The sequence below is a fragment of the Haliotis rufescens genome, unplaced genomic scaffold (assembly GCF_023055435.1).
Source record: "Haliotis rufescens isolate VD_foot unplaced genomic scaffold, xgHalRufe1.0.p SCAF_19, whole genome shotgun sequence".
Lineage (NCBI taxonomy): Eukaryota > Metazoa > Mollusca > Gastropoda > Lepetellida > Haliotidae > Haliotis > Haliotis rufescens.
In genome coordinates, this window is record NW_025963879.1 from 23,732,342 (window position 1) to 23,751,955 (window position 19,614).

Here is a 19,614-nt window from a genome sequence, read left to right on the forward strand (position 1 = left end):
TTGGCTTTGAAAAATGCAATTGCATGGCACACGAATGCTTTTTGTGTTCGGTTAGTCATATATTAAGAACAACATGTCTATATGTAGGACATATGTAGGATTGTACAGAGTTTCACTCAAAAATGTGCGTGTTAAACATTGTGACCTGACAATGTGATCATGAATTCCGTGTCACTTATCTATGTTGTTGTTTTGTCAGCAGCTGGGAAATCCCCGTGACGTCATTGGGAAACACCCGCTTTTTCGCATGGAACTGTTGTGAAAACGATGTCTCGGTTTCACAAACCTTGTTTTCTACTCACGTACAGGGGCTGTCAGTTCGTCAAGTCAGTATATAAGTCAATACTGCATTGAGCTGGGTACTCGACCTGGTTTACTTACAACGATGGCTGACAACACACTAAAACTCGGGTTCTCCCGTGGTCAGCCACGGAACGACCAACTCGAACCTTTCCGGAAACCTACGATCACTACAGAACTCTGGGTAGGAGAGTGAGGGGTGGGCGGGAACGGTAACGAAACAAAGGTAAACATTGACATTTAATCTGTAGGAAGCTGACCTTACTCTTACAGAACCACGTGTAGTAGTTCATTTTATTTAAATGTCACCATCTGTGATACAGAGCGATAGAGTGATAAGCTATCTTCCGTTACAACCAGCTGAGCCATACATGGACGTGACTGGATACTCGTGGGCTAAACTATGCTTATAACTCACCTCAGACAATCATACATACAAAATGAGTATAAGCTTTGGCCTCTGTTGATTACAACTTGAAGTTCCAAACAATAATCTTGATTCTTTATTCTTTTCTTATTCTTGTGTTTCATGTACAAACATTAGATTGACTGTAACAGATAGAAAGGATTTCATTGAGTATATGGCTTTTGAATTTCCTTAATTTACACATTAATTTCATAATACAGCAGTAATACCAGGTAGGGCTTGTTTACTTTACAATGGCATGAACATTTAACAATAAGGTAAATTACAACACAAACCTGGAAATTTCACAAAGTACATGATAGTCCAATAAAATGTACAGAAACAATGCCTTAAAGGGGCACTGATCTAAAGCAATTCCCTGGGACTGGTTGATGCCTTTGTTATTGTTTTTCCCCGGGAGTACCCGGATGATACAGCAGAAACCTAGACTAGTTCGCAACATATGCTGCGCAATTCGTAAGCGCACTTGTCACTTTTATTGATAGCATATGGGCGTATGGTCACATTGATCAACAAAATGAAATACGGTTTTGGAACATGTGGAAATAATAAGGAAATGTAGGTATCTTTGTGGGTAGCATCGGTAATGGTGACAAAGTTTTGATAAGTCACTTGCTTGGTAATTGTGCGATTTTCGTTTACACACTTTTGACTTGCAACACAAAGTAAATATTTCTCCTGAGCATTGCTTATTTTATAGTGTTTATATTTTTACAGTCAAAATGTGCAAAATTTTCACTTAGGAAATTTATTAAACGCCTGAATATTCAGTTATTTTACAAATTGACAGAAAAATATGTCGATCTGTATTATTATGACAACGAATTCCAACCATTTTTATGTTTAATATCATCCCGAAGAGACTGAAAATGTTACGATGAAAAGTACATTTCTATATTGTTTGGCTTCTAATCCTACATAATAATCTATTGTGATGTTTTTAGGCCCTATTGATCATCTTAATCAATTTTGGTCAATCTGTTAAAGAAATGGACAGATTTTTCAGTCAAAATGACTGAAATATTTACACATTTTATAAAGATCTTTCTTAAAGCATATTATGGTATTATTCAATGCTATCCTTAAACATGAATATATACCCAAAATGTATCATATTGATGAAATCTTACCAGTACATAAGGGTCGAGGAAAAAGTAAACTAATAACACAAATAATCAATATGATACATATGTATATGAACTACTTCTGATATATATGTAATATACATATATATATGTGTGTGTGTGCACATTTATACTATAGATGTTGTCCTTTCACTGTATACCTTGTACTCTTCATGAAATGGGGGAAATAAAGAAGATCTATCTATCTGTTAAAGAAATGGACCGATTTTTCAGTCAAAATTAGTGAAATATTTACACATTTTATGAATTGCCTGAGAGAATCACATTTTACAAATTGACTAATATACAAAGGAAAAGACTTGTGAAAACAACGTCTATCGCGCATCGAAGAATTTCCCAACCAAGATGTAGAGGAACAAGAATGAATCTGTCCAATGCTACTGCAAATGAAGGAAAACAAAATGCGAATATCATAATTACAACCTACCAAATTTATGTGTATAATTTTTGGCAGCTTCCTTGTTCGAGGAATGTATCTGTGAATATCCACACAAAGGAACAATATCCCAAACGTCTCCAGCAGTACAAAGAAACGTATTCGATGTCGCGTGTCTCTGTAACAATCAAATATATATATTAAACAAGTTTATTTGCTGTCCTTGCAGACGGTAGCCCAGTCTCTTGTCATGCTCAGTTGCGTTGCGTATCATCCGGGTACTCACAGTGAAAAAACAATAACAAAGGCAACAACCAGTCATGGGGAATTGCTTTAGGTCAGTGCCCCTTTAACTGCACTAAATAAACAGGAAGCTTAATATTTCATATACCTATCATAACTTTGGGCCATGAGAATATTTATGAACAAAGTTGAAGTCTAGGGTGTATTTCCATGAGCCAAGTCTAAATCAGCCACAAACCCTCAATTATGAAGAATTAAGTTTCTGTGTATGGTAGAAATTAAGAAGATGTATTTATAAACAAATTCCTATTTATGAATTTTCAAATGAGTGAATAAATGTGCCTTACCATTACTTAAGACCCCACTGGCACCTAGCATGACTTCCTCATGCATGCTGCTTAAAGCACATGGTGACATGACCACACCAATCTGTGCTTATCTCCCTTCTTATTAAGGCTGATGTAAAATTGGCACATGATCAAAAAATGCAACATAACATTCAAACCCAGGAAATTAAATAAACATCCTAACCATAAGAATTATTTAATATTGTATACAGCTGTTGTTATATGTAATACATAATTTGTGGAAATTCTAAAAAAACAGATTTCATACCTCCTTAACCAATTAAGCTATCATAATTGATAGAAAATAGAAATAAACATTTTGACCTTTACAGCCTCCCTTTAGAGTTCAGTACCATAAATGTTACAAACATGTCACAATACCCTCCACATATACAATGTAATATATATACTATGGCACTGTGGGCTTTCAGTATTGAGAATAACAGACTATAATGATACACCATTATATACTATGGAAAACCACCCCTCTGGATCCATGCATGAGACACTGGATACTCGTGGCCTAGCCCATGCAAATAACTCACCTCAGGCAGGCAATCAGACATACAAAATGAAGAGAAGTATTACCCAATGAGCACTTACTGAGTGTTAATTTAGTATATTTGACCCCCACGTTTTTGTTTTTAGTAGTGTTCCATTCACAAAAAGTATAGCTGTACACAAATAATTATATATTTGTTTATGACCCATGTATGGCATGAACTTCTAATTCTAAAAACCCTGCCATAGATTGTACCTTCCTTCATGGTATGTTCCTGGAAACCCTCACACACCCTTTTGCAGTTAATGTTAGTTTAAGTGCAACATATCAATAATTATGTAAGTAACATATTCCTCAAGTTTCAAATTTGGATAACAAACAAACCACCACTTTCTAATCAGACTGGTATCATTTGTTGACCAATTTATTGTTATTCTATTCAATATGTTCAAAGAAGGGGTTACTTGAAATGCATATACAGGTAAGTAAGTATTGAGTAAGCCAAAATTAAAGTTTACATCTCACAATTAAATATTGTATATAAGCCAGATTTTGAGGACCAGATAAACGACTGTAGAAAGGAGTTGGTCTATGTTAAAGTGACACATTCATCAAACTATTATTGTGCTGGTTAAAAACTACATCGTATTGCTTCAGGTGAATGAAAAACATGTACAATTTTGTCAATGAAGATGTGAAATTTGCGATAAAACATCACTAGACATGTTTTCAAGGATCAAATTAATACCCCAGCTTATCTATGAGATCATCTATGGTCATATGCTGTACACTTACTCTATAGTTTTATTTTGTCCACTCTTAAATTCTCATTGAACACATTTCATTTGCAAAGCATTTAGGCAGGCAAAATAAACTTCATCAATAATAGTATGACATCATCATAATGGTTTAGTCATTAACACTTGCTGTAGTTGAAAGGACATTGATCAGTTGATGAGTTAATGCATACTTATCCCTTCTAATTAGCTGCTAGTTGAACTGACTTAATATGGCATTTGACCAATGTTTAATGCCAGCTGGGGTATTAATGTAATGTTCCACTCCTGTTGTGAAATGGATCTAATTTGACTAATTAGGTATTCAGTGCAGCACCTGGCAAGAGGGATGTAGTTAGTGAATTCCTTGTGTTTGCTGATAGCACACTAGTTTGATCTGAGGGTAAGTTGAAATTGGCAGGAATATCCTAATTGTGGCATGTGTGGAAGTTACCATTAGCTGCTTTATCTCACTAGACATGTGTCACTACTACACCACAACCATGAACAGATCTGTCTGAGGTACAGGGGGACTCACAGCTTCCATGTTGATTCAGATCAATCACATTCCTGTTGTTTGTCAGTTTCTATCACTGAAATACATTAACAGTTTTTGTCCACTAGTCCTTATAATGATAACATATATTAAAACCCTTGAAAAGGACACATTTCTACTAGTCCTTTTTGATACCTTAACTATTGGGCAGTTTGGTAAGGACTACAGGACTCGTGCCAATTTCTAATGCTGTATTTGTTGTGTTTAGCTTTTTCTGAAAATTTTACTTGCATAACTTGTACCAGTGAAAACAAATAATTTTCATTAAATTTTAGTGTAATATGTGAACTATTTGAGTTGAGCAAAATGACCAAACAAACATTTACAAGACTATTTGGATTAGTGGTGGTGACTCTAAGGTAAGTATTTGTAATAGATACTGGGTTGCAAAGTCAGTACTATGGTAATGACTCTACTTGACACATACACAAGTATTGTTTTCCTACTTCATTGTGTTATTCGCTCCCACATCAAGCTGACATGCTGTGACATAACTGAAATACTGTTCAAATATTTTCAGTGCTCCGATGTCAGCTAACCCGTTGTCCTGATACCTCAACACTGTTAGAGTAATAACACAGAATCAGGTCCTGTCTTCCTACCACCATACCAAAACAACCACTACAACCATAATGAATAGACTTCCTGATGCTGGCTCCACGCCTCCAGCCAAGAAACATAGAAAGACTTTAGGGGATGGTGAGCTGACTTTCTCCCAGGACTCCGTGTGCCAAGAGGATGCTCACTCCTGGCAGTTCTGGTCCGTGGAGGAACTTGCAGAACAACTCACCCTTAGAGGTTTACAGGAGTTGGCTGAAAAGTTCCAAGGTATTTGAAACAGCTGCATTTATGGTTATTGTCAGTCTTAATTTTTTCCCAATTGTTTACGTTTTGATTTTGTACTGTGTTGTGCTTAGACACCTCAGGGATATCGGGATATTGGGCTATCGGGCGGGATATTGTATCAAATACACATCTCCTTTTTAGCTCTGGGTAATTATTTTGAGACCTTGATCTGTTACGTAAAGGGTCTAGGTCATCCTCAAGGTCATAGCCTGTCAATGAAACTTTCAAACATAGCAATAACCTGCTTCCAGTGAGTAAGTAGCTTAGAGTTGACACATATTTCATTTACAGCATCACAAACATAGAGGATAAATGATCAGTTTGTCAAAATACCTCAGAATTTAACATCTTCAAGATAATAAGAATTGTGACAAAAATATCAGTGTTTAATATTGTTTACTATAGCAGGAACACAGTGGTACATATCTTTCGTTGGGTGACCATTTCAATTTGTAACTTACAGGGGAAGAAATTGCAGGGAAACATCTGCGCTTTGTCACGGATGAAAAGTTAAAACAAATGGGTATCAGGTAAGCAAACTATGATATGACGTAGTTGCAGGAGATATTATGTACATGTATATCGCATAGCTTATGGAATAATTGTTTGATAGGCATTACTTAGAAGTTAATGGATGACAAAGTAGACTCAATTTAGTGATAACAACTTCTTTTTTTACTGTAACATGGTAAAGATGACACTTCTGTATAGATCCACAACCGTTGTCAAGCATATTACATAAATACCACTAACTCCAAGTACCTAATCCTTTTATGCTACTATTAATACTAAACTAATACTAAACTAATACTTACTAAACTATTGCTAAACCAATACTAAACTAATACTATATGAATACTAATGCTACTATTACACTACTACTAAAATACTAAACACTTAATACTACTACTTACACTCCACTACTAACTAATACTAAGACTATCTACTAAACTACACACTAACCTCTGCTCAAAGAGTAATGCTACAAATTACATATTACATATCTACACATATAAATTCTAGTACAATACATATACAAGTTCAGGTATCACACAATAATCTGTTTTTTCAGATCACAATTCAACTGATGATATTTTACATATACATATAGAAGGTATTTTGTCTAAAAACAAATTGTATGGTTGCTCTATAATATCAACATAGTCAGGTTCATGACAATATGCAGTCATTCATGAATTGTTGTTTATAGTCATAGTTAGTACAATTGTCCTACATAAGGCTAAAAAAGATAATAGTCTTGGTTCTCATCATAAAGTTTCCCGCACGTTTCTTTTTTATTTTCATTTTATAAAAACCCAAAACAATCCTTACAATTTCAAGTCCAACAGTTGTCAAATACTGCATTCCTGTATTTTACTCATCAAGAAATACATTTATGTAGGGAGGCCCTTTTCCACGACTGTTTATTTGGTTAAATACTAGTTTGAACACCGAAAAATAAAAAATACAAACCCCACCCACCCGCACTATATTTTTAAAGCCATTGTCTGAGAACAAATTATTTTATTTTTTTAAGACTAACAAAAGAGTTCATAGACTTAGGTAGATTATTTACATACTGCCGTCATATAGCTGGAATGTTGCTGAGTGTGGCATTAAACAACAAACCAATCCTCAGTACATCTGGGTGGTTACCCTTATATACCCAGGGTGAGTCACACAGTCAATGTTCAATGACTTACTGTAAGGTCAGGGCGTCACATCTAATCCAACTACTACTCCACTATACATAGAGCATGTCTAAATGGGTGATATATACAGCTGTGTATTTGTATAGGTTACACACAACCAAATGTTTTCCCATAGACTTCTATAGTAACGTTATGATTTTTTTTTAAATAACTAAGCATTCAACAGCTATTACCTGTACGTGTGTGCACAGTTTGGCCTTAGAGCAGCAATAAAAAAAATAAAAATGACTAGCTTACCCAGCTCCTTTTCCGAGTACCGGAAGCTAAACACACCACCCCCAGTTTCGCACCAAATGTCACCTACTTGAAAATAGCTGTGGTCACATTCAGCATAAGTCATCATGTTGAAAAAGACAGTACTAAATATAGAAGAACATGGTCAGTTTTAATAACTGGATGGATGTACATTTGAAAGACATAAAAATCTGACAGAATATCCTCCAATCACAGCCTGCAGATATCTCTCGATCTGCACTGAAGGCTCCCTACGAAAACCGCACTCTCCAAACTGGTACTGATTTGGTGTAGTAGAACCTGTAGACAAATCAGAATATATTTGCACTTGTCAAATCTGTGATTTATATATTGTATATATATGTAGCTTCTCAGAAAAAAAATGGAAATTGGATTAAACTTCACTACTTGTTCCTATCCAGCATGTCTATATGGCACCAGAATACATAGTTTTGATGCACAGAAAGAGTTGTGAGAGTTTAATGGTGTACACTTTATCAATGTTTTACAAAAGGTATTTCTGTATTAATAAAGAAGTTTTTACCTTCATGCACTGACCATGGAAGTTCATTTATATTTCATAAAAGATGGTGGTCAGGGGTCAATTCTATAAATGATTGAGGCTGCATAGATCATATCACCCTAAAATATTTTTTCGACTAAAAAAATTGAACAAATCTTTAAACCTCAAAACCAGTTACAATACATATTTAAAATTGAGTAGTGGTCTGTTGTTTGCCTTCCTTTGCTGACATCATCAGAACATAGCAGAGTCTGCTACATTCATGGAATATGGTTTTGACACTCATGACATGATGCGATTGATATTGTTTGAGATTGCTCGAACTTACACCATCCATTGTTTATATAATTAAACACTCAAATGGCTGTCAGCATTTGGTAAATCATCTATGGAGGGGCTATCACAAATGTTTGTGCTTTCATATACTCCAAAAATCAAAAGTATAATCCTCTATGATATAGGCTGATGACATAAGTACACATGGAAAGGAATCAGAAAAAAATCTCAAAATTGGACAGAGAGCATGGAATTCAGGCCAACAATAAGCAAGGGACACATTAAGCAGCTTTAAAGTCATCATATATGTAAGCCTGGATAATGAACTTTACCAGAAAATAGGAAGTAAAGGGGTGCATTGTTAACAGCAATCTCAAATGCTGACCAGTGAACCATACCGCCTATTAAAGCCGAGAAATTGAAATGGACCCTCAAGTAGAAAAAAGCTTTTTGAAACCACAACATGGAAGGAAATTACACTTAACTCTATTGATTTATTTAGTTAAGACTTTAAAATACTCACAGGACATCAAACATTCTTACTGTTTAATGTTTCAAGGTGGCTAAACTTGCTTATTTCAGTTATTTGCCAGTTTCAATGAAACAAAGTTAAAATTCCATATAATTATGAAAATGTACAGCTTATCCTGACATAAATGTAATTCTTTTTATTCACAATTAACAGTGTCATGCAATACCAGCTTAAAATAGTGTTTCTCTCCAATAATTTATGGGTTTATAGGGGAATGAAAGATACAATGCATTTTACTAAACAGGGGAGATAATTTAGTTTTGTCGAACACTATCACATTCTTTACAGATGATTTCAGAACCATAATGTTACATTCCAAAAGAGCCAGTGGATATTATTTTCATCTAAGCAGGTTCTGGGACTGGTGTATAGCCCTTACTTCATGTTTGCAAACTAAAAAACTGCACAGTGAGGCATTAAGGGAGCACTGTCAGAAATGTCTAGTGCATGAGGGGGATCTTATTATGGCACTTGATAGTGAGCAACAGAGGGGCCTCAAGTGGACTGGGGTTCTTAAATGTACTTACTGTACCTACATGTCCAAGTTCCACAACTTCTACAAGGTAATGAAGCGCAGCGAGGCAAAACAAGGGTTGTCGATCACACACTGCCAACACCGGACTTCGGATCAGCTTCTCCAAATGCCAAATTCGATGTCGAAACTCCTACTTCTTCTGCATGAGTGCACATATACCTCCCCAGTCAACATCAGGCATGTGAAAAGCTGAAAAAAGTGTTCAGACAATATCAAATGGCAAACCAGTTTGGATATAACAGCCAGGAGTCAGTTCTTGAGGGGACAAAATAATTATTTGAAAGTTATATGAGTGAAAAATAAGTCTGTTTTAAGAAACTTAATAGAAAAATAGCATCATTCATTCACACAAGAGCACCTAACAGAAAGACATATTGGTATGCTACATTGTTTACTATAAATAAGGGGATGTTTGACATATTCTGCTGTCAGCAGTGTACATGCTTCATATTCAAGATAACGGCATCGCGTAACTTGACTGGCAAGCGATTGACACAAGGCAGAAATTGTTGTGGCAGTGGTGACTTTATCCTAATTTGTTGTCAAATTCATCAGTTTCAACAAATTCAGAAGGCAGGAGGAGGGCTTGTTGGACAGAGGTACCCTGGGGGGTTCGTGCTGAGTTCGACCACAATACGAAGCAACATTCATTTCCAGCCCATCCAAATGCTCCATTCAACCCAAAATGTCCCCAACTTCACTGTCATTATTTTTAAATTTGCCTCCATGGTGTATCCATGGTGAAATATAAACAGAAAAGCATGTAAAGTATGAATTACTGAAATGTGCACTCACCCTACAGGTTACACACAACCAAATGTTTTCCCATAGACTTCTATAGTAACGTTATGATTTTTTTAAAAATAACTAAGCATTCAACAGCTATTACCTGTACGTGTGTGCACAGTTTGGCCTTAGAGCAGCAATAAAAAAAATAAAAATGACTAGCTTACCCAGCTCCTTTTCCGAGTACCGGAAGCTAAACACACCACCCCCAGTTTCGCACCAAATGTCACCTACTTGAAAATAGCTGTGGTCACATTCAGCATAAGTCATCATGTTGAAAAAGACAGTACTAAATATAGAAGAACATGGTCAGTTTTAATAACTGGATGGATGTACATTTGAAAGACATAAAAATCTTACAGAATATCCTCCAATCACAGCCTGCAGATATCTCTCGATCTGCACTGAAGGCTCCCTACGAAAACCGCACTCTCCAAACTGGTACTGATTTGGTGTAGTAGAACCTGTAGATGCATAAATAAAACTGATCAAAACTGATAAATATAAAAACAGTTTGTTACAATTTTACTCCACAGTTGTCTTTACAATGCTCGTTATACTAAACAGCACAATTTCATTATTCAATATGTATTCAATATATTAATAAACTACATAATTTTACAATACTTGAATATGATAAAATTTGAAGTACTTACGCATGATCTTTTCCAAACATGTGATGGTGGTCAGACGTTCTCATGCCCAACTGCTCGACCCACACTGACCTGAGGTGTGTACTCCTTGTATACTGTAAATCTTGAAATTAACACAAGCGTGAATTAAATGCGAAAAATGTGAGTGGTCTTTGCTTGCATTATTAAACATCGCATTTATAACAACAATAAGACATTTCGGATAGCAGAAATACCAACTTAGTCATACGCTGAAAACAAACAACTATGTATTCCACACCACTGTTTATTGAGCAGCACTTGTAACAAGTATATAAACGATGTCATTCAAACACTAATTACATCCTGTAAATAAATCCACTGATGCTTGAGAGGAGGGAGGTGTCGCATTCATATTGAGTTGCATTTTTGTCTGGGGGCCAGTGGTCGCATTCATTTGGAGACGCATTAATTTCACTATTTACAGTACCCTTGCACGCGCACGGACTATCTGCCTCACAATCGCACGAGCAACACGGGTTAAGCCAGTGTGCAATGTATCTGCTTGCTCTCACCTTCCATTCTTGCATTCAAACTTAAGTACCCGGTATGCCTTTCACACTTGGCCTTCACACTCTATCTAACATAACAAAAAGTATTTAAGGAATAGTTACTGTGAGTGAGTATTTCAGTTATATAAAGGCATTTTGAGTCATCGTGAGTATGTAGATCTCTTGACATAATTGTTTTTATAGATGAATGATTGATATATCTTTGATTTATTGCATCTTGATAACTAGTTCTGGAGTTATGTGTTTTTTGTGTATTGATGTTGTATGGTTGCTACATTATCTTGTTTTTGACACACAACTTCAAATTGTTCCTTGACATTCCGACACCATTTGATGTCTAGTGCGGTGGTGTGGAAATTGAAGTGAAACTGTCAACTGTCTTGGTTTATGTTTTTAGGAAAATGGGTAAAATCCTTGATTTTGAGAAGTTCTTACATGATGTTGGATGTAAGGCCAATAAATGGAGTACCTATCATCCCAATACAAAGGTAAGTGCAGGACAGATTAATGTTGATTGATGCTCATAATATTCACTGGTTTGTCTGGTCCATACCCCCATTATTAACAGGCTGCCATCATATAGCTTGAATGTTTCTCTAAGTGCTGCATTACAGCAAAGTTGATCCCGATATGAGATCCTGTTAATCATTTTTCTGCATTTAACATTGTTTGCTGTCAGCCATCCTAAACATGTTATATATCCATGTTAATATTCATGTTAATATTCATTTGTAGATATATTTATGTTAATGGTTTAGTCATGGTCATAGAGTTAGTTGGACTGATAGACTGACTGACTGACTGACTGAATATGGTTTTACACCGCTTTTAGCAATATTCCAGCAACATCACGGCGGGGGACACTAGAAATGGGCTTCACACATAGTACCCATGTCGGAAATCGAACCTGGGTCTTCAGGGTGACGAGCGACCGCTTTAACCACTAGGCTACCCGACCGCCCCTGGACTGATAGAGAGTCAGCCAGTGAGAGGTCTGGTCTCGGGTTCTCCTGGGCACCAACACTATGACTATGATATGCTGCCCCAGCACATTGTTGTGATTGTTGTACATAGTAGGCATGGGCATTGGAGGTTTAAAGTGTATCACAACATTGTACAATGCAAAGGCTGTATTGCGATACGTATCACAGTATATTGTATAATTCAAAATTTTGAATTCTGAAGCAATTAGCAACATCAATTGCAGGGATTGAAGTTCATAAATGGAACAAAACAAGATGCTGGAACATGATATTGTTCACTCATTCAATGCATACGCGTGGATACATGAACCGGGAAAGGGATAATTTGGTGCTACACCACTGCCACAAAAGAACTCCAGAATGCGAACTTGCATTTTGGAATTACGGAAACATTTATAATGTACATGTTTTTGGCAAGTGTATAGCAATAAAACATGATAAAAATTGCTATTTGAAATTACCCGATATACAGAGCATTAAAACATGATATTATGTTATCATTGAAAGAAAGAACCTCAATTTACCAATATACCAGTAATACTGCACACCCTTTGTACATTGCAGTCTGTGCCAAAACCTTTTGTGTCTACTAGCCTGACCCTGTCTCTTGACATCGTTTTCAGTAGATCTTAGTGTTAACATGGTAAATGCATGATAAAGCTAAGCTTACAAGACCAAATGAAATGTTACTACACATGGGCTATAGAAAAGTTGCTAAAGTCACATACTATGTAATTGTTTTACATATGATTTTAGGTAATGTTTTATTTGAACAAAGTATTGGGTAAGGTTTGATTTGAGCATAGTGTAGGGTAAGGTTTGATTTGAGCATAGTGTAGAGTAAGGTTTGATTTGAACATAGTGTAGGGTAAGGTTTTATTTGAACATAGCATAGGGTAAGGTTTGATTTGAACATAGCATAGGGTAAGGTTTGATTTGAACATAGCATAGGGTAAGGTTTGATTTGAACATAGCATAGGGTAAGGTTTTATTTGAACATAGCATAGGGTAAGGTTTTATTTGAACATAGCATAGGGTAAGGTTTGATTTGAACATAGCATAGGGTAAGGTTTGATTTGAACATAGCATAGGGTAAGGTTTTATTTGAATACAGCATAGGGTAAGGTTTGACTTGAACAGAGTAACATTTGATTTGAACATAGCAAGGTTTGATTTTAACATTGTGCAATGGACTTTTTGCAACCCTTAATTGACCACCCTTGTTATACATGTCATAGTTACTCTTAGGTGTATATTCTGCTTTATTGCTCTTCTATTATTTATGCTGTGCACATGTACACAACTTAAAGTGAGAACAAGATGAGACATCTCAATCTCTCTTTCAAAGGTGGAGCATTATATTTGAAGATGGACAAGTATGATGTATTTCTATAGATCAGTTTAATACTTTCCTTAACTGATCTCTGGAATGAATGTCATTCCAGATATTCAATGACCCAATCCATGGCCATGTGGAGTTGCACCCGCTGTGTGTGAAGATCATTGACACACCGCAGTTCCAGAGACTCCGATTCATCAAACAACTTGGAGCTTGTTATTTTGTCTTCCCCGGAGCAGCACACAACAGATTTGAACACAGTATTGGGTAAGGTTTGATTTGAACATATTATGGAGTTACGTTTGATTTGAACATAATATAGGGTAATGTTTGATTTGAACATTGCATAGGGTAATGTTTGATTTGAACATAGCGTAAGGTAGGGTCAGGATGATGATAATGATAGGCTTGATTTGTATTAATTTCATCTCTATTTAAGTATTTTAACATGTATCCCTTGTCAATATGTTTCAATGTTTTTCAGCTGGGTAACATGTTTCTGTATTTCCTCCTGGGTAACATGTTTCCGTATTTCCTCCTGGGTAACATGTTTCCGTATTTCCTCCTTGGTAACATGTTTCTGTATTTCCTCCTTGGTAACATGTTTCAGTATTTCCTCCTTGGTAACATGTTTCAGTATTTCCTCCTTGGTAACATGTTTCAGTATTTCTTCCTGGGTAACATGTTTCAGTATTTCTACTAAAATTAAGCAGTTATGTTTGTCCTATCCCCAATTTAATGATTATGGTCATTTTTTTCCACGTATTATTCACACGCATAAAATATCACGAAGAGCAAATTCTAAATGCACCGGTGACATTAAGCATTCTACAGCGAGACCGAACTGACCAATGAGAGCCCTACTTTCAATTCATTTCGTGTGAAAAAATCCATTACTCAGTGATACAAGGTCTCTGATTGGTTGTTATGTTAAAACACACTCAAGTCATTTTATCTATCGACCATTGCAGGTTCAGACAGGGATCTAATTGCATGTACATATTACTTCAGAGCTCCAAACACCACATTGTCTTCCTTAAAAATATGAATTAGTGTCATATGATATATTTTATGACGTGTGGACCACATGTTTCACTAAGGCCTAACATATATGTAAAAAGAAAAACTTGCATCATGAAACTGTTGCCATCCATCTTTTTCACATGAAATTACACTTTTTAACCCACTGCTTACTCCAAAGCTTCATCAAGGGTTGGCATCTCTGCACCTGTGTAACATGTTTCAGTGTTTGCCACCTGGCTGGGCAGCTGACACGGACACTGCAGCGACGACAGCCTGAACTGATGATCAGCGATGAAGATATTTTGTGTGTGGAGATCGCAGGGCTGTGTCATGATCTTGGTATGCTATGTGATGCAAGGCATGATTGATAACTTCTGAGCCTGACATGGAAAGTATTGGGGAATAGTGAAATCTTTTGTTGTGGACTTTACATGGTGTCCTAGAGGTATATCCACAAAAACAAATTGTTTGCTGTGACAAGTCATTGAGAAAGCAGGATCTGTAACCTTGGGAAAACGGACACACTTGAGGAACTTGCAGTGATTAAGCACTTGCAGAAAAACACCAAAAGCTATCCAAGATATGAGTGCAACACTAGGAAAGGATGCCCCTTCCTATGCTATTGTCAAGAGGTGGGCAGCAGAGTTTAAGTATGGCAGGGAGAGCCTTGAAGGTGAACCCCATCCCGGAAGGCCTTTGACTTCATGTAGAGAATCTGACTGGCGAAATGACTGAACATTTCCCAGTAGAAAGTTTTTCATCACAGAAACTTTGGCAATGAAGAAAGTATGCACCAGGCACAACATGTCTTGTGATAGTTTAGCTCTGCTTGAAGCTGATCCAGAAAGGTTCTTGCAGCGATTTATGACTATGGATTAATCCTGGGTGCACCATTTCTAGCCAGAGTTTAAACAACAATCAAAACAGGGGCTGCATTTGCTGTCACCACCACCAAAGAAGCCAAAGACTGTCCATTGCTGGAAAGGTTATCATGGGTATTGTCTCTGTGTTCTGGGATTCTGAGGGTGTCATTTGTGTTGGCCCAGGAGAGCCTTATTGGGTTTTTAGGTGGAAAACTCATTATGGCTCTCCCGGGACACAAGTCATTGTCACAGGAATTGGCGCTCCCAGTACCAGGCAAATAAAACTAAAACAAAGGAGTACCACTCTTCAATTTCATTTCCATAGTTAATATTTAATTAATGCATGCTATGTTAAAATGTTTAACATATTAAAATGTACATATTGATATCAATGTTGAGTCCAAGTGAAGTAGTTCTGACTCTGCTGAAATCAATATTAAAACATCATGATATGATAAGAGGCAAATTATGATTGCATTTTTCCTGGGATTATCTGATATTCAAATGTGGCGTTCCCGGCTCATAACCTTGCCATCATGGTGGACGATCTTCCTATAGGCCAGATAATTAATGGAGCCTGTTATGTGACACCTTTAAGGCAACTATATCATGAAATTAAGATTAAGAGATAAATTGAGAAAAGGTGTGCTCTTGCATCAGAACAAATCAGTCACTCTCATGGTTACAATCCATGAGCGTGGCTTTGAATTCCTTTTGCACCCACCTTATTCTCCCGATCTGGCTCCATCAGACTTCCATCTGTTCCTAAACATGAAGAAAGCTCTACCTGGGACACGTTTTGACTCAAATGATGACGTCATAGCAGATGTGGAGAACGTTTTGGACAGACAAGAGAGGCTATGAAACTGAAAATTCCTCCAACAAAAGCGTATCACTGTGGAAGGGGATTATGTTACTTTAATTTCTTTAAGTCATGTCATTCCATGTGAGGCTCAGAACGTATCAATCACTTCTCTTAAAGCTGGAGTTATATCTGAGATAGTTTCCGTATGCCAAGTTTGACAGTTATTGTCGTTTGTTTTGAGGACTGAATGTTCATGAAGGTGCAGTCACAGGAATCTATTCTTTACTCTGTAACAAATGGTTTCAGGATAAAGCAAGGCTCTGTGTCAGTAGACAGACCTGCATGAGTATTCATGATTATTTGAGAGTGGCTTCACATGTGGGTCAGCTATATTATGTGTATGGGTACATCATGTTTTTCAGATATATTAATGATGTTATTTAATTTCACTAATGAAAGAGATTTGTTTTGCCATTTCTTACAGGACATGGTCCCTTCTCACACCTGTTTGATGGGGAGTTTATTCCACTCACTTCAGGGGCAAAGTGGAAGGTAAGTAATAGATAAGTCACCGTGTGACTCACTCCCAACCTTAAACACCCTGTACTGATGGCATACTGTTGTCAGAAGTGCAGAGTTGTGTCCCTTTGCTATGGTAAGCTCTCTTATTGTGAGTTTGAACAACCCCAGCTATTATCCTGTGACAGAACACATCATTGGTAGGTGTCATCAAAGTAGTAAACATCTACTCCCTTTGGGCTTTTCACACACATTAAGTTGACATACTGTGACATTTACCAAACTCATTTTCTCTCAACTACACTTTTTGTTGTTTCAACGCCACAATAAGCAATTTTCCAGCTTCATTACATTGCTCAGTAAAAATCAAGTTGATGCCTGACAATCCAGTGATTGACATCAAGAGCATCGATCCATGCTGTGAGATGTTACTGAGTGAGATGTTACTGAGGTGTTACCGAGTGAGATGTTACCGAGTGAGATGTTACCGAGTGAGATGTTACTGGATGAGATGTTACAGAGTGAGATGTTACCAGGTGAGATGTTACTGGGTGAAATGTAACTGTGTGAGATGTTACCGGGTGAGATGTTACTGGGCGAGATGTTACAGAGTGAGATGTTACTGGGCGAGATGTTACAGAGTGAGATGTTACTGGGCAAGATGTTACTGGATGAGATGTTACAGAGTGAGATGTTACCAGGTGAGATGTTACTGGGTGAGATGTTACCGGGTGAGATGTTACTGGGGGAGATGTTACAGAGTGAGATGTTACTGGGTGAGAAGTAACTGGGTGAGATGTTACCGGGTGAGATGTTACTGGGCGAGATGTTACAGAGTGAGATGTTACTGGGCAAGATGTTACTGGATGAGATGTTACAGAGTGAGATGTTACCAGGTGAGATGTTACTGGGTGAGATGTAACTGTGTGAGATGTTGCCAGGTGAGATGTTATTGGGCGAGATGTTGCTTGGTGAGATGTTACTGGGTGAGATGTTGCCAGGTGAGATGTTACTGGGTGAGATGTTGCCAGGTGAGATGTTACTGGGTGAGATGTTGCCAGGTGAGATATTACCATAGTGTCTTAAAAAAAAATGTACTCATGAATACCATTGAAGCAGTGACATTTTGAAATTGATAAGTTATTGTATTCTGAATGAGAATGTTGTTTCTGCTGTAGCATGAAGACGCATCTGTGAAAATGTTTGATCATCTGGTTCAGGAGAACAACCTGGAAGCTGTATTTTCGGAGTTTGGCTTGACTGACACTGACCGCATCTTTATCAAGGAACAGATCAAGGGTCCCCCGAGAGAGAGGCTCACGCAAACAGTTGAGTTTGAAAGAATAGAATACAGTATTTGAACAAACAAAATTCACTTAGAAAATGGAAACATATTATCTCATGGGTGCTGCAACTCACTGTGCAGATTGTACCTTGGTTTAGTAATGGGTTTGACTCCGAGGTGAGATCTGATTATGATCGTTGGTTTGTTTCATACCATGCACACTTTTCACCATAGTGGTAAGATCTACACCTTGCATCACTTTGGGCTTTCCTCTTGCATGAAGTTGACTGCACAATGTAAGTGGAAACTATTCAAAGCAGTGTAAAATGTAAACACAATATGCAATGTTATACTAACAGCAGAAAGAATATGTTGTTATTCTGTAGCATGTATGGACAAATATTTGTTGTCAGGGTGATACTCTTACCTAGTAAATACTGCTGTGAACAGCAAATAAGATATGAATTTATTTCTATTGAAAATCATTCTTAACCGATACAGGCATGTGCATCTAGTCATAGTACCTCCAGTATAGGGGTGTGTCCTGGGTGGCCCAGTCGTCTAAGGTGCCACAATCCACTGTGCAGAGTTGTGTCTCCTGGGCGTGCCAGAAATCTGTGACTGTAGGTTTGAATCCTGGTTTGCCCTGATTATGTTTCCAGGTTTGAGAGCACCATACCTGTGCTCATGAGTTTTCCGAAGTAGTAATTGTGTGAGACATGCATCACTTTGTGCTTTCCTCCCACATTATGCTGACACGCAGTGATATCCCTGGAATATACTTTTCAAAGCAGCCTTAAGCCCAACTCACTCACTCGATTAAAGACATGACACTTTATTTTTATTACAGTAATGCTGTCTGCATTGTAAACTAACTGAGAAAGTAACTTGTATCATTTTGCAATATTTCAGGATTATCCTTACCAAGGAAGAAGCAAAGAAAAAAGGTTCTTGTATGAAGTAAGTAAATCTTTCGTCCATCATATCCATAGCTTCATGGAGTAGCCTACTGGTTAAAACATTCACTTGTCATGCCGAACATCAACATTAGCATGGCTCTTTGGCAGTCTTGGAATGGTGTGGCTTCTATGTCTGTAGAGGGCGCTGTCAAGGGATGAATATGATGGAAGTGAAGGTGGGTCCTGTGGAGGGTTGGCATGGGCAGGGCCGGTTCTCCTCGGGCTCATTTCCTCATTGTGTTGATGAACTTGGCACGTATTGTGTCTGCTGGCGGATGGCAGTGTTCACTGTGACTCCTCACAATGTCCCTGTACATGTCTTAATTGCGCATCTCCAGTGAACACATAATGTCCTTATATTGTTCTTGCTGTGGAGGTGTTGTTGAAATAGTACTTTTGGCGTACCACTCTGCGAGGTCTTTATTTACATGATCTTTATTCTAGAGAGGATAATGTCTATTAGGACTAGTCCATTAGCACAACAGGTAAATCCCATATGTTTTGACAAGCCATCTCTATCCCACAGTCTAACAACTAGG

The 19,614-nt window shown here is 37.3% G+C and overlaps 1 protein-coding gene across 1 annotated transcript in view; it reads left to right on the top strand.

Annotated features, from left to right (window-relative positions):
• Positions 1 to 240: 240 nt before the first annotated feature.
• Positions 241 to 19,614, top strand: part of LOC124135355 (deoxynucleoside triphosphate triphosphohydrolase SAMHD1-like) — a 40,955-nt gene continuing 21,581 nt past the window's right edge. The window contains exons 1-9 of the mRNA XM_046500656.2: positions 241 to 526; positions 5,193 to 5,500; positions 5,982 to 6,048; positions 11,697 to 11,787; positions 13,728 to 13,888; positions 14,868 to 14,983; positions 16,797 to 16,864; positions 18,010 to 18,159; positions 19,029 to 19,076. Coding sequence (XP_046356612.1) covers positions 5,305 to 5,500; positions 5,982 to 6,048; positions 11,697 to 11,787; positions 13,728 to 13,888; positions 14,868 to 14,983; positions 16,797 to 16,864; positions 18,010 to 18,159; positions 19,029 to 19,076 — 897 coding nt within the window. The 5' untranslated portion in view covers positions 241 to 526; positions 5,193 to 5,304. The remainder of the gene's footprint in view (positions 527 to 5,192; positions 5,501 to 5,981; positions 6,049 to 11,696; positions 11,788 to 13,727; positions 13,889 to 14,867; positions 14,984 to 16,796; positions 16,865 to 18,009; positions 18,160 to 19,028; positions 19,077 to 19,614) is intronic.